This window comes from Urocitellus parryii, chromosome 6 (genome assembly GCF_045843805.1).
Source record: "Urocitellus parryii isolate mUroPar1 chromosome 6, mUroPar1.hap1, whole genome shotgun sequence".
NCBI lineage: Eukaryota > Metazoa > Chordata > Mammalia > Rodentia > Sciuridae > Urocitellus > Urocitellus parryii.
The window spans coordinates 2,299,698-2,314,647 of record NC_135536.1 but is presented as its reverse complement, the minus strand read 5'-3'; the positions used below and the strand labels follow the sequence as shown (position 1 = coordinate 2,314,647).

At 61.4% G+C, this 14,950-nt stretch overlaps 1 protein-coding gene and 1 long non-coding RNA gene across 4 annotated transcripts; one reads left to right on the top strand and one right to left on the bottom strand.

Moving 5' to 3' along the window:
• Positions 1-4,042: 4,042 nt before the first annotated feature.
• Positions 4,043-10,855, bottom strand: Nudt14 (nudix hydrolase 14). 2 transcript variants are annotated; one of them, XM_026405563.2, is made up of 5 exons: positions 10,671-10,855; positions 7,834-7,877; positions 7,229-7,293; positions 6,821-7,058; positions 4,043-4,375 (listed from the first exon to the last, which is right to left on the bottom strand). In XM_026405563.2, exons 1-5 carry the CDS (start codon positions 10,749-10,751, stop codon positions 4,135-4,137), a joined length of 669 nt encoding a protein of 222 aa, XP_026261348.1. In that variant the 5' UTR covers positions 10,752-10,855; the 3' UTR covers positions 4,043-4,134. The 2 variants fall into 2 exon arrangements, with proteins under 2 accessions (XP_026261348.1, XP_077655750.1); XM_077799624.1 differs by having other exon boundaries at positions 4,263-4,394.
• A 655-nt stretch (positions 10,856-11,510) lies between these two features.
• Positions 11,511-14,867, top strand: LOC113194462 (uncharacterized). 2 transcript variants are annotated; one of them, XR_003302283.2, is made up of 5 exons: positions 11,523-11,598; positions 11,818-11,882; positions 12,052-12,254; positions 12,363-12,511; positions 13,851-14,867. It is a non-coding gene; the product is annotated as an uncharacterized LOC113194462 (long non-coding RNA). The 2 variants fall into 2 exon arrangements; XR_003302282.2 differs by having other exon boundaries at positions 11,511-11,598; positions 11,784-12,254.
• Positions 14,868-14,950: the final 83 nt, after the last annotated feature.

The following is a 14,950-nucleotide window of genomic DNA, read 5'->3' as shown; positions in this document are numbered from 1 at the left end:
ATCTCTGGTCCGGGGGATGGGTGTTGATGGGTTGCCCCTTTCCTAGACCAAGTCATTGCCAATGAGGGGGCTTTCTGGAGCAGAACCTTTGGAAGCACAGATGTCCCCTAGATTCAGGGGCTGGGCTGTCAAGAGGGAAGAGAGCATAGAGGTGCTGCCCTCCCTCTCTAGGCTGTGCCTGGTAGCCTGCCCTGGGGAACCAATGCCCTGGGAATGGCCCCACACCCTATTGACCTGCCCTGCATGCCCCCTGCAGGAGCAGGGGCCCCTGAAGGAGAGGGCTAGAGTCCCTGGTGACCACAGCCTCTGTTTCTGCTCAAAGAGCTCCACCCCCACCTGAGTCTCCAGCTTATGGCGGGTAGACAGGGTAGGGGGCACAACACAAGCCAGGCCTGGCCACACACAGAGACCCCTGCCAAATAAGGGAATCTGAGCTGTATCCAGAGCCTTTCAGTCACTTTCTTCCTGCAAAAGGGGGCTCTGAGTGGGGATGCTTCCTCTCCTTCACTCACGTGGAGAGGGGGGTCCCATCTCCATCCCTGCCTATGCCCTCTGCCCTGCTACCCAGGGAGGTCTGGGAAGTCCCTACAAGTGGTAAAAAGGCAATCACAGCCCCTGCCCACGGTCAAGGACCTTTCTGTTCAGGGGCGCATAGGGACTTAGACAAATAATGTAGAACAACAAACCACTTCCCAGAAGCTCTGTGGAGACCCAGAAGGTGGGCATTCAGGTGAGGAATGGAAACAGCATATGTCAAGGCCCTGGGGCCAAAGAAGCTTGACCTGGCAAGGGCCTGGGTGGGAGTGGCAACTAGGCCAAGCCACTTGGAGACTGTAGTCCTCCTGCCGAGACCAAGGGGAAGTCTGAGAGCAGCTGAGCTGGGCAACATGGCAACTTCCATTTTCACCAAGAGCCCTGGCTGCAGACAGGAGAGGAACACAGGGGCAGGGGCAGGGCACTGCCACAGTGCAGGTGACAAGGGCTGGTAGCCAGCTAGCACCTGGCAGTGTAGGGGCTGAGAAGGGGTAATGCATAAGGGAGACAGAATTCAGGCGACAATCTCCCTTGCCCCCCGCCCCCGTCTGCTGCCCTGGTTTCCTGCGCCCAGGCAGTTCACACAGAGCTGTGAGCATGGCCCTCCCAGGAGGGGTGCTCACTGCCCCTAGAGAGGCAAGCATGGTCAGGCGCAGTGGCACACACCTGTAATCCCAGCGGCTTGGAAGGGTGAAGCAGGAGGATTGCAAGTTCAAAGCCAACCTCAACAACAGTGGGGCGCTAACTCAGTGAGACTCGTCTCTAAATTAAATACAAAATCGGGCTGGGGGTGTGGCTCAGTGGTCTGTGCCCTGCGTTCAATCCCTGTACCAAAAAAAAGGCAAGTGTGCCCAGCAGGGAGCAGGCAGCTTCCCGCTGCTGTCCTGCCTTTTGAAGAGCTGGGAAATGGTGATCTGGCCCCTCTGGCCTCCATCCAGGCCCTCTGGGAGTGAGACCTAGGTCTCTGTGGCCAGGGCAGCTAGTGAGCATCTGAGCAATACCAGGGGTCAGTCCCTGCCTTCCTGCCCAGGATGCCACCTGCTAGGTACAGATGCCCCTCCCCCTCAAGGTAACCTTCCTCTCCTGCCTGCAGGGAGCCACAGCCCGGACCTGATGGTGTCCAGGAGGAGCCGCAGGTCCAGAAGGTGCCCTTGGGGAGAAACTGGGCACTATAAAGGGGCTTCTTCCCTCCTAGGTCCCTCCAGAGAGGGTTGCCACAATCCACAGGCGAGAAGTGCTGGGGAGGTGTGCAGGTTCCCAAAAGTCAACAGCAGTGACAGATTTCAGTACATGTGACTCTCGTGCTGCACCCTGCTGGCTTGAGGGGACTGGAGATCCCTGGCCACCACTCTTCCTGGAACCACAGTGTCCCTCTGTCTCTCAGCTTCACCCACCCGCTGCCTGGGGGACCCTTTCCAAAGCTTAGCTTGTGCTGGACAAGGCACAGAGAGAGGGAGCCACTTGGCCTTGCCAGGGGCTTCAGGCCCAGGGAACATTGCTGGGGACCAGGCTGGGACCAGACAGCCTGAGGTTCAGAGCTGACTGGGCTCAGGAGTGAACTGTGCTTCCGCCAGCGTCCTGTGGTGCTAAATATAGCCATGGGCCAGGGAGGGGAGTTTCCGGTTACAGCCCCCCCCCAACAGTGCCGGGAAATCGATGCCAGCTCCATCAGGCCAGGCAGCCGCGCCTGCTGACCTGCCCATCAGGCTACAGAGCAGACCGAGGGGATGAACTGCACCCAGATCCAGATGCCCAGGGACCACCAGGAGCTGCCAGTGGAAGTGAGGGAGACAGGGTGGGGGCAGCTGGGGTGTGGACAGGGGTCCTCCCTGGGAGTCCTTCTGGGCTTCCTCTGGGCAGGTGAAGCTGAGTGGCCAGGACCCCACTGCAGCCCAGCCCAGTCTGTCTCTCCTGCCAGTCTTGTCACTTGCTTGGCTGGGCTTCCACAGGTCCCACCTGGCGGTAGCCAGCATTTACATTTGCATACAGGTGGTGCTGCCTGAGTGGGCCCCTCAGCACAGCCTCCTCAGGACAGCCTGATGCTAGGCCTCCCAAGGCCATCCAGCACTGTGCTGCAGGTGCCCCCTGGATTGCTGCCCAGGCCAGCAGGAGGGGAGGGCCTGCATGCCCTCCACATTCAACCTCACCTGCCTGTCTGTCTGGCTGGGCCCAGGACAGGGCAGAGTGTGGGAGGGAAGGAGGCCCCAGCCCTGCACCAGCATTTGCTAGTGGACGCCATCCCTCCAGGTCAGGGCCTGGTCCAAGGGGACACTGGACACAGAGCAGCAAGTCAGGATCACAGCAGAGCTCCTGTCCCTCCAGTTCCCGTTCCAACCTACCCAAGGAGACAGCACTCCTAGGTACCTCCACCTTAGGGTCCATGGGCCATGACCCTGCTGCCCCACCTGCCAGGGTGTGGCCCAAGAGCTCACTAGAGGGACTGAGGTGGGGAGGACTGAGCCAGGTGACCATCCTCAGAAAGTCTCAGGCTTGGCCTTCCTTAGAATGCCACCCTGGCCCTTCGTCTGCCCCCACACCAGACAGATCACTTAGCATCTCCAGTGCCAGTAAGGACACCCGCCACAGTGAACTCTGCCTTGGTGACCTCAGCCCACTAGCTGGCCAGGCAGCGGTGTGCCCTCCCGCCACCCCGGTGCTCTAGGAGCCTGTGGCCAGAGGTGCCCCTCCGTGGCCCCTGAGCTGTGTGCATCTCGGTTGGCTGGAGCCTCCCGCCAGAGAGCAAGGCTAGCTCACGTGGGCCAGGGCACGCGGGGTTTGCAGGCAGAGTACACAGGCCAGCAGAGCCCCGATGCTAGGTCCTGGGCCTGGCTGAAGCAGTTCTGCAGAGGGCCCAGGCGCCCATGCCAACCAAGAGTACTGCCCTGGGTCCTCATCATGGGGCAGGCCTGCAGACATCCCTCACACCCTGCAGACTGAGAGGGGGTCCTTCACAGACGTGCACAGTCCAGGGGCCATGAGGGGCAGCTCTGGTCACAGGTTCCCAGAGGGGACAGTAGCCCATTCCCAGGCAAGGCAAGGGACCTTCACTTGCCTTAGGGGCAGGGGGTGCACACTCTTTGGAATGTGCAGCAGCCATGCTGTCCCTCCCAATAGGCCTTCAAGGGCTGGCTCAGCCCCCACTCCCATGGGCACAGCTTGCCCTGTGGCACAGGGACTAGTGAGCCCACCCCAGGCCTATGATCTGCACTCCCTGAGCACCCAGCCTGGCACACCCTAGACTCTCTTCCCCTGCCCAGAGTAGGCACAGACTGGCCCCTGCCTGCCCTAGCTGACCCTGCTGTGGCTCACCCCTGGCCTATCCCCAGCCCTTTGCCACCTGTCTGCTCCCCAGAGCAGCTACCTCATGGCCTACAGCAGAGAGAGCGGAGGAGCTCTCATGGGGGCCTGCCACCCCCACCCAGACCTTCCCAGGGTAGGCTCACAGACCCCTGCCCTGCCCAGTCCTCTCCAAGCCTGCGCCAGGTCACAGACGTGGTGCCAGTGGCCATGAGCTAGAACTGCACAAGCTTTATTGGGTCTGCAGGGAGGAGGGTGAGTGGCCAGGACACTGCTTCTGAGTTGAGGCCCCATCCCAGAGTCTCACTGGAGATTCAGGCGGGGAGCCACCTGGCTGAGGAACCAGGAGATGCCAAAGATGACGCCAAGGGTCTTGGGGATGTCCATGTTGTCCACGAAGGCCTGGGCACTGTCCAGAGGCAGGTGCACAACCTCAATGAGCTCACCCTCTTCCACCAGGCCCCCTCCTGGCCCGCCTCGCTGGGCATCTGTCACCTCTGCATAGAACATGGTCTGGCTAGAGCCGGTCAGTCCTACTCCAGACCTGTGAGGGGAGACAGGGCCTGCTGACCCACCATGGTGGCCCTATGAGTCACCCTGCCCCTTTGGCTTCTTTCCTTCTGAGCAGGTGGGACTCTGGGTTGCCCCATCCCTCCCCAGATTCCCACCCATGATGCGTATTCTGGTGCCACACACCCTTGCATGGGGGGAACCGGGCACATGCTGGGGTGTGCCTTCCAGGACTGGCCTAAGTGTCAGAGGTAGGCGGGTTCTGCAGCTGTGATTTAGGACCTTTGGCTGATCTGAGTCTACCCCAAAGGACCCTAATCAGGTGAGCTCTCAAGAGAGGTTTCAAGGTCAGAGGTGGAGAAAATGAAAGAGTTACTGTCTTTCTGGCCCTCAGGACAAAACAACCTGCAGGTAGTTAGTATTAGAAGTTGAGAGTGGTCCCTAGCCAACAGCCATCAAGGAAACGAGCCCTCTGTCCTGTGGTCACAAGGAGCTGAATTCCGCCACAACTGTGTGAACTCGGAAAAGGACCCACGTCTGGATGGGTCTCTGAACTGCCTGACAACCCTGACCGCAGCCTGGGGACACCTGGCAGAAGACCACAGCCTTGGACTCTACTTGAGAGCCCCAGGAGCAGTGAGGTCACGAAGGGGTGCCACATGACACCACCATGTCTGTGGCAGGCTGCTCTACCGATGGCCCCTCCTGCAGCCCCCTGCCCCTCACCCTCTGGCCGTCTAGTCAGGGCCTCTTTCCCCGCTGGCCCAGCCCCCAGCCCCCTCCTTCAGCTGCCAAGGTCTCTGCCAGACCTCTGTCTACACCCGGGGGCCCCAGGCAGAAGACAAACCCAGCAGGCCCAGTGGTCACAGGTGAGGTCAGCATGGGCCAAGGCAGTCAGGGTGTGGGACTGGGGCTCTCAGCATGGCAATGTAGGATGGGCTGGCAGCAAGACCCCCAGGACTGGCCATTGGTCCTTGGCTGGAAATGAGTGAGGTGTTTCTGCCTCACGGTTAGTGGGCAGTAGCCCAGACTGGCATGGACAGGGTCCCAAGTGGTGACTGCCAGCCGTGAAGATGGGATGGCCAGGGGCCAGGCTGAATTCCAGAACAGGAGGGGTGAGCAGGTGAGCATGTGGGTGTCCAGGAGATGTCGGGGTTGGGGCAAGCCCACCCAGGAGGGCACACTGAGAGCACCAGAGAGGAGACTGCCCTCAGTGACAGGCCTGCAGAACGGGGCAGTCCCCAGGTCCCCCAGCCCCACAAGGGGGCCCCCAAACCAACTCCCTGGTGGTTCCTCGCCCCTACTCCTATCTCCACAGGCCCCGACGGGCTCCTGCCAACAGCCGCAGCCTGGCCTGGGGGGTCTCCAGCTTCCACGGGCTTGCGGAGGAGGCGGTCCCTCTGCGGGGCTGCCCCTCCCCAGGCGGGTTCCAGTTTCCCTCACTCCTTAGCTAATCACTGGCCCTCCTGGGCTTTGTTTTCTGTGTCCAGCAGGTGAGTGCCCTGGCCAGATGTCCCACGGCCCCCAACCCTTCGTGGCTACCCGGCATCGTCAGAGTCAGGCCGCAGCCTGTCTGTGAAACCTCTTGTCCACTTGCCCTTGAAACTCTGCCAGGACCCCGCCTGGCTCACCTTGTCCAGAGGACCCCAGCCCCTCTAGGTACCTCCCACCTCCCTTCCATCTCTGCGTGGTCCACTGCCCTGACCACTGGCCAATCCCCTAAGCAAGATCAGGCCCCTTGGATTCTCCCTGTCCCACCACCCAGGAGAGAGGGGTCAAGGGCACGTGGAGGACACCTGCAGAGAAACCAGCCAGCCCTTCACACTCACAACCTTCAACCTGGGGCATGGAAATCCTGCTTTGTATGGAAACCCTGCCCCACCCCAGGGCTGCACCTGGTGAGGTCCTGGAGCCCAAAACAGAGTGACCATGTGCTAGGCTGAGAGGTGGCAGAGGGACCCTCCTCCTGCCCCAGACCTTGGCTGGAGTCAGGGAGCTTTACCCCAATATCCTGTCTGGGAAGGTGGTCCCAGCCAGCCTGCCTCATGGAGGCCAGGAGGGGACATCTGGGCTTAGCTGGGATGGGTGCTGAAGCTCGGGCTTTGCCTCTTCCCCTCGCTGAGAGCTGCCCCTTGGGCCCAGGACTGGCCTCTCCTCATTCCTGAGCCTCCATCTGAGAACAGAGCTGTGACTCACCCCACCCCCAGCGTCCCGGTGCTTAATCCCACAGGAAGTGAAGGCATCTGTCAGCAGCAGCTGCCACTGGGAGTTGGCCCCACGTGGCTGGCCCGCAGGGTGGGGACCTGCACCAAGCATGTTCCAGGCCCCAGGAACCCGGGGTTCTGGACTTGCTGAGGATCTGAGGTGTGTCGGTCCACCCTCTCGATCCCACGTGGAAAACCAAGGAGGAGTCTGTCCTGCCCACACACACCTCTCCCCAGGGCCCGAGGACAGCAGACACCCTGCCCCAGCCCCTCACCTGTACGTCGAGACCTGGTGCAGATCAGAGGGCGCCAAGCGGTAGCCACACTCCTCCCAAGCCTCCTTGCACACCACCTCCTCCAGCGAGAGCCCCGGCTGATCCACAAGGCCAGCACACAGCTCAACTGTCACCCCGGCTGAGCCAGGCAGCATGGGCTGCAGTTCCCGGGGCTGGTCCTGGTCCACATCTGCCAGCGACCCTGGGAAGCGGCGCTCCACCTCACCTGCATACACAGCTGGCGGGGGAGGACACTGCCATGCCGTGGTTACCCCCAGTGACTGCTGGGAGCCTGACCCTCTCACCAGGCCTCAGTGTCTCCTGGAGGTCCCCACACCTGCACGCAGTCCCTCAACTGGAAGTGCCCTACCGATCCCTCCTCCCCACCTCCCACCCAGCTGGCCTCACCTGGCCGGAACTGCTTCACCAACACCAGGCTCCTCTGAGAAGAGTTGAACAGGAGAATGGTCACGCTGTGTGGGGGCGGGGAGCTCAGCACACAAGTGGCCCCACCTCCCCTCCCTGGGGGACCTGGTTCCCATCCTCCTATCCCCAGCATGCCCCCTCCCTCTTCCCAGCAGCCCAGAAAAGTTGGCCCCTTGCTCAGATGAGGAGACTGAGGCCCAGCAGGGCCAGACTTGCTAGGGATACATCGTGAGGCCGGGACCTGGACCTACTGTATTCTGGCTAGCGGGAAAGGGGACAGGACATGCTGGGCAGCTCACTGTGTCAGGAGGGGCGTGGAGGCCGGGTGACTGACAGGACACTTGGCCCCTGCTAGCTGGCTACATGACTGCCACACCCCTCAGGCCACCTACATCTCCACCCAGGCTGCACCCCAGTGCTGGGGCAAGGACACCAGGCTGGCCTCCCAGGGACAGGATCGCCAAAGGCGGGCCTGAGGGAAGGGTGACTGAAGACTATGGGGAGGGCAGAAACTAGGGGTGGGGTGGGCCCCCAGCCCAGGGCTCCGGTGTATCCAGAAATTCCCAGCCACCAGGCCAGGCCCTCACCTGTCATGGGTCTTCATGAAGTCCCACGACTTCTGGACACCATTCTGAAAGAGGCAGGGCAGCAGTCAGGAGGGCCAAGTGCTGCCAGCATGGATGGAGGCCCTGGGAGCTGAGGCCACACAAAGCCACTCCACAGGGCAGCGACACCCACTCCTGGCAGGGAGCCCTGCCCACAGCCTGGCCCACGTGAGCTAGGAGCCTCGGTGGGTGGGGAGGAGGTCAAGGGCAACCTGATCTCCTGAGGGGCAAAGGGCAGAGAGATGTCCCAGGGGCACCAGGGGCTGCAGAGGTGGACACTGTCACGGGTGTGGGGAGCATCAGAATCCAAGAAGGGCCAGGTGACACCTCGGAGTCAGGGCAGAGACGACCCCATGGAGGCACAGCAGAGGCCAGGTGTTCATCACTGAGGCTGGGCTACTGGGAAGCGGAGACAGGAGGCAGGAAGGCCGGCTGGTCTCCTGAAAGGAGCCCAGCCCCCAGAGCAGCTGGGCTGTAGAGAGATCCCGCTGCAGAACTGACTTGCGGACGGTGGCTGGAGAGTGGGACATCCTTCCCCACCCAGCTCTGGCTTGGGCTGTATCTCACACATCCCACAGTCCTGCTTCCCCACAGGAAGGCTCCCAGTGTCCAGCAGAACACAGTGGATAGAGGGGCTGAAGAGACAGGGACTGGACCCAGCAGACTGGGCCCACAGGGCAGCCAGAATTGACGCCAGTGGGTTGAGTGTGAGAGGCCCAGAATACCACCACCTGGACACCACTAGGCAAGATGTTCTCCCCCTGGAAGCTGGGGTGGCCAGTGTCCATTCCTCCCAGGGGTCTCTGCTCATGGGGCCAGACCTGAACCCTGCCCATGACTGTCCATCCCTGGCCTGCTTGGCCCACCTGCCACTCAGCCTCTGGGTCAGCCCCAAGGCCCTGGCCAGCCCAGGACAGATGATGGAGCTCTATCCAAGCTGTTGAACTGTGGTCAGGGTTAGGGTTAGCTCCAGAAGGGCGGGCGCACCCTGTGAGGACTTCCTACAGGAGGCACGGGAGGGAGCGGGCACTCCGGTCAGGGAGCATCGCAGTAGAGGCCCAGAGGAGGCAAGCAGGCCAGATGAAGCCGAGCTACAGGCAGAGGTGTCGGGAGGGGCGTGGCATCAGGTTTCCAAGGAGAGGGGAGGGCCCACTTCCTGTGCAGGTCAGGCTGTCCCAAAGGTGGCTGAGGCACCACCCACAGGCAAGCCCAGGCCTGCTCAACGTCTGGCCACCCAGGGCCAGCTTCCCACCCAGGTAGGCTCCAGTGAGGGCCCCCCGCAGCCTACAGTGAGCCTTCAGTGCCTACACCTGTCATGGCCTTCCTGTGGGTAAATGTTGCCCTGTGTAGGTCTCAGGGACCCTCTCGTCTGAAGATCAAAACTGTCAGACCCTCAGGTACAGCAAGGTACAGGGGAAGGTCCAGAGAGACCCACTAAGACCCTGGGAGGGAGGGACAGGCCAAGGGTATAAAGGCAGTCCCAGCCTCTTGAGGGCCAAGGTTTCCCCTGCTTCTGGTTCACTTTATCTGTCCACCAGGCCTCCCCTGGCCAGGTGAAACAAACAACCATGGGTTGTAGCTGTCCCCATGGTGTCCCTTGGCCTCTGAGGGAGTGCCGCCTGGTCCCCCATATCACACCCACAGCCTGTCCCCTGTTCAGGTCAGCTCTGGTTATCAGACTCTCAGTGGAAATATGCTGATGGGCAGCCCCCCAGGGGCCACACCACAGCTTTTCCTGGGAAGGTGGAGAGACATCTCTGGCCATCAGCCACAGCTGGACCATGCCTGGACCACCCTGTACCCACTCACTGCCTACAAGGACCCTTGGGGGGCTGAGCAGCCACAACCAAGCACCCTCATATCCACCAGCCTCTCTGCCCCAGGCCAGCAAACGGGAAAAGAACAGAAATCCATGTCCCCACCACGTTTGTCCCTTGACTGGCCCCAGCTGCTCCCCCAGACCTGCAGTGTCCTTGGCTTCGCCCTGGAGAGTGGAATTCCCTGTCCTCTGGAGCCATGGGACCACCACAGCAGGGAAGGGGAGGGCCGGGGCCTCTCAGGCTGGGCTAGGCAGAAAGGCCACACAGGGCTGGCAGGAAGCAGGCACCGGGATGAGATGGGAGGGACACGGTGTGAATCCATGGGCCAGGCTGAGGGACACCAGGGGTGGTATTGGCTGAGGCTGGGAGGGCAGGGGCACAGAGGAACAGCACAATGGTAGCAGGCAGGGCAAGCAGGCAAATACAGTGCCCATCTGGATGGGCCCAGGCACTGGCCGATGATGAGGAGGAAGGTGGCCAGGTCTGGGTAAGGGAAGACAAGGGCATGGGCTACTCATCCACCCACCAAGTGTGAGCCTACTATGTGTCAAGAGCGGTAAGTGCAGCCATGCTGTGGGGGTGATGCTGGGGAGGGCAGAGGTGCCTTCCCTGTGAAGACCCCTGGGAGCCCACCTTGAGAGGCTCCCTTTTCTGCCTCCTCCCTCCCAGCCTTGGTGCTCCAGGTTCCTTCCTCCTCTGCCCAGTTATCTCCTTCCAGTCTTAGCCGGAGGGCCACCAACTCCGGGATGCCTGCCCTGACTTTCAGGGCGACCAGTGAGTCTGACTGCAAAAAGGGACAGGTGGGCCAGGCGGGAAGGCAAAGCTCCTTTGAAGGGGTGAGCGTTCACGTGCCAGGGCCGGCCCCCGAGGCGGAGCCTGGGGTGGGGGTGGGCCCGGGGGCGTGGTCTCTGTGGGCCGGAGCGGGGCGTCACGGAGGCGGGGCGGGCCGGCGGCGCGGAGTGGGCCGGCTGGTGTCGCGGGGGCGCGGAGCGGACTCACCTGGCGGTAGTGCAGCGTGAGCGGCCGCATGTAGGAAGAGCTGGCACAGCGGCCCACGGCCACCCCCTCGATGCGCTCCATGGCGGCGCGGGGCAGGTCCGGCCCGGGCTTCCGCGGGGCGAGGAGCTCTCCCGTCGGGAGCTGGCGCGCGCGTGACTGTGGCTCTGGGCATGCCCAGTGCGCGCGGGGCGGGCCTTGGCCCCCAGGTAGCACCTACCAAGTGCCGCACGCGGGCGGGGCGCTGGTCGTCCAGGCGCTCCGCTGGCCGCGCGGAGGGTGTGAACCCGGGAAGGACTCGCCAGCAGACCTCGACCGCTGCCCGCTGCGTGGGAGCGTGCGGGCTGGGGCGCGGCGTGCGGGTGGTACTTTGGGGGGAGGAAGGGAGGGAGCGGAAGGCCTGAACCTGGGGGGAAGTGAGCCCTGGGATGCCTGCCCTTCTGGGGTCTGTGACAACCCCATGATTAGGTCGTCCTAGGGCGGAGCAAGGGCGGCAGCCCTCCAGGAGCAAGAATGCTGGGCCCTGGCAGAGAGTTACCGGAGCCCGAGGTCTGGGCAGCCTCGTGGAGCCAGGAGGGAGGACCGGGTGAACCCCGTAGGGGAAAGTGTAGACACCCCTCAGCCATTCGTTGGAAGGAGGGCTCTGAGAGGACTGGAGGAGAGGTGAAGGGACTGGGGTGGAGTAGGGGGCCCAGGCAGAGCCTGGCTGTCTCTCCTCCAGATTCCCAGAAAAAGGAAGTGGCCTGGGCCGACAGTCCACCTGCTGCTTCTGGGAGGAGTTGCCGATTCCTGTCTGTCTCTGGGGCTGTCCCGCCAAGCATAAGCCGGTTGCTGTTCCCGCTCCAAGAAGTCCCACCCTTCCAACAGCCTCCAGGCAACTGGAATTCTTCCCTGGACAGACCACATGTCACCACTGCCTTCCCAGGGCCAGGTTAAAACCACTGGGTGGTGGAGCTGAGGACCTTTGCTATTGACACGGTTCTTTGAACCGTGTCTTGGGGTGGGGGAGTGGCCATGTGGATTTTAGATTGATTCCCAGGTCCCTGTTAGCTTTTGCTCCCCAGAACTTTAGAACTTTAAAGCACTGTGTCCCTCCTACTCTGTGAATTACCACAGCTCCCCTAGTCAGCTCTGCTTGGGGTCTCTGCAGTGGCAACCAGGTGACAGCTGGATCTGGAGTCTTCTGAAGGTTAAACCAGGGTGGGCCATCCTCAGGTAGGTGGCATGTAGCCTTCCCGGTGGCTAGTTGGGGCTTCCCCACTGCATGGATTCTCCATGGTATCTTGCTCCCCCTGGCATGTGTGTGTCAGGCCAGGCAGAACTGTTAGACTTCTATGACTCGGTGTCCAGTGTCATGTAGAATCATTCTCACTGTGTCCTATAGGTCAGAAAGAACATTCTGGGCCACCACCTTTCCAAAGAAAGGAAATGTCACAAAGTGGGACCCGTGATCATCCTCTGTGACTGTAGGGGACTGTGTTTTCCAGCTTTGGCCTGGCCAGCCTAGTGTCCTGAAGGGCAGAGAGACCACACACCAGTGAGCCCCTCCCAGAAGCTGGCCCACCACAGCTGGGCAGGCCCAAGCAGGTAGGCCAGGGCAGGTGGCTGAGCAGGTGGCCCCAGCCCATGAGACCAGGCCCTCTGCCTCCGGCCTTGGTCTGAGCTGCAGCTGGAAGCTCTGTGATTTGTCTTCAGGATTGGAGCAACCACAGGCAGGAAGTGCCTGTGCTAGAGTGAGACTCCCCAGCCCTGCAGTGGCCATTGGCTGTGGCATGCTGAATTCCGACTCCTCTCCCAGAAACGACAGCATGTGGCCTTTTCAGGGCAGGCAGAACGTTTTCCAGGTAGATATCTGGTCCATCTCTAGGGGCTTTGGATACCTTGTCTAGGGCGTGTTTAGAGGTAGAGACAGCACCTGGTGGGACAGAAGGACCCTCTGTAGGTTCCTATGGGTACATGCTGAGACAAACTTCTGCAGACTCCGTGGCTTACAGCCTCGCAGCTCTGGAGGGCAAGATCCCAGGTAGGGTGTTGGCAGGGCTGACCCCGTCTGGTGCCCCAGGGATGTGGCATTCCTTGCCCTCTGCAGCTTCTACAAGCACCCCCACTCCTGACACTTGCTGCCCCTTCCCGTCTTCAAAGCCAACAGCAGGTGTCTCTGTCCTTCCACTTCCACCCCTTATCTTCTGACCCTATAGCTCCCTCTTCCAAGGATTCTGATAACCAGGGCCACCCCATCTCAGGGTCCTCACTTCATCCCATCTGCAAAGTCCTTTTTGCCATGTGAGGTCCCAGACCACAGGTTCTGGGAACAGGTGTGGACACACAGCAGGCACACACTAGGAGAGATGGCACCACAGCCAGGGCAGAGCCCTGGGTCCTGAGGGTCCAGGATCTGCAGGTCTGCAGGACACTGATGCTTTCCTTTCTATATAAGGGGAGTGGGGCAAGTTCCCCTGCAAAGGATGGGGTGGGAGGGAGGGAGGGATTCAGAGTGGTCCCAGGGTGAAGAGGGTAGAGGCAAGGGAGGCTGGGGTCCCAGTAAGCAAGGCCTCTGGTGACACCAGGCTTTTGGGCAATGTCCAGCAGCCTGTCAGGTAAAGAAGTTGGCAGCTGGGTGCCTGGCAGGCTGGGGGGTCTGGAGAATTCAGTATGCCACCCTGGGAGCTGCCAGCAAGAGGACCAGGTGAGGGGGTGGGGGTGGGAAGGGGGACTGAGGGAGTGGTGACCCTAGGGCACAGAGGCTCCCCACATGGCATTGGGCAGGGCTGGGCTGCCCTGCAGGTCTGGCTTTAAGAGGCCCAGCCTCAGTCCTCCTGTGTGCCAGGCATGTCAGAGCAGGCCCCTGAGGGACAGCATCCTCAGCCACCCCCAAGTGCCATTCCATGCCACGCTGGAGCCTGGTGGCCAGCTCCCACCAGCACAGACAGGCTCCAGAGACCTCCCTCCACCAGCTCCCGGGGATTGCCTTCCCAGCTCCCACATGAGACCCTGGGCCTGGGTCTCAGTGGGAATGGGATTAGCAGCTGGTGACCTTGCGTGAGACACACATTTGGGGCCCCTGGCCTGCCTGAGAACACTTGTTATGCCTCATGCCGGGTGGAGGCTGGGCTGGTGCTGACCTCTGATGGAGGCCACTTCCCATCGGCAGCCAGAGCAGCGCCTTCTGTGCCTCTCCTGCAGGGGCTGCTTTGGCTCTCAAGTCATTCTGGGCCTCCTGTGGACTGGATATCTGTCTGGAAAATGTCCTGCCTGCACTGAAAAGGCCACGTGCTGTCTGTGGGCACCTTGCTGTGTCTGCTTGACTGTCGTCTCTGGGAGAGGAGTTGGAGAGGCACCCTGGAGAGGCACAGCTCTGTCAAGGTCTGGACTCTGCCTGCTGCTGTTCCCGTTCAGACAGGAACAGAGCTTCAAGAGGCTGAGTGCCTGGGCGGTGGGGGCATCGTTGTCACTCCTGTGGCTTTGGTCACCAAGTGAACAAAAACCCCTCTGGGAGCCGGGCACCATGGCCCACGCCTGAGGCAGGAGGACTGCAGGTTGGAGGCCAGTCTTAGCAACTTAGCAAGACCCTAACAACTTAGCGAGACCCCTTCTCACAAAGTAAAAAGGGCTGGGGGTGTAGCTCAGTGTTGGGAGCACCTGTTTTGATCCCCAGTGCCCCCCACAAGACTGTAGTGCCCATCAACAGGTGGAGGGGTGTCTTGGCTTTTTTGCTGCTGTGACTAAAGGGCCTTGACCAGCACAACTAGAGGAGGAGAAGTCCATCTGGGGCTCACAGTGTCAGAGGCCTCAGACCAGAGACAGCAGGCCCCACTCCTTGGGGCTCAAGATGAGGCAGGACCTCATGGCCCAAGAGTGTGGCCCAGGGAAGCAGCTGACCCGTGACCAGGAAGCAGAGACTCCTCTCTCCAGATACAAAATAGAGACCCAGGGCCACCTCCCAGCCACAGCCGCCACTTAGTCACCACTCAGTTAACCCCCCCAGGGGGTTGACTCTCTGGTGAGGCTCCCCCAGCCCGGTCCTGTCTCCTCTGACCTTCCTGCATTGTCTCGCATGGACCCTTGGGGGACACCACTCAGCCTTAAGCCACTGGGTTTGGCACAGTATGGTGCCTGTGAGGATGTGGGCTGAGTGGAATGGGCTAGTCACTCAGAGCCATACCCATAGGATGTACTAACAGGTGTCCCCAGAGTGCTCAGTCACAGGGACCAGGGGTGCAGGGGCCACGGGGTGGGTGTTATCACTTCATGGGGACAGAGCTTCGGGTTAGGAAGATGAAAAC

Bases quoted from the DNA above. Each gene is read 5' to 3' on its own strand.
- Nudt14 (XM_026405563.2), bottom strand. From the start codon at position 10,751: ATGGAGCGCATCGAGGGGGTGGCCGTGGGCCGCTGTGCCAGCTCTTCC. The intron at 7,294-7,833 runs GTGAGGGCCTGG...GCCCCCACACAG, and splicing joins TTCATGAAGACCCATGACAG to CGTGACCATTCTCCTGTTCA. The intron at 4,376-6,820 runs GTGAGGGGCTGG...CTCCCCTCACAG, and splicing joins CACCAGGTCTCGACGTACAG to GTCTGGAGTAGGACTGACCG.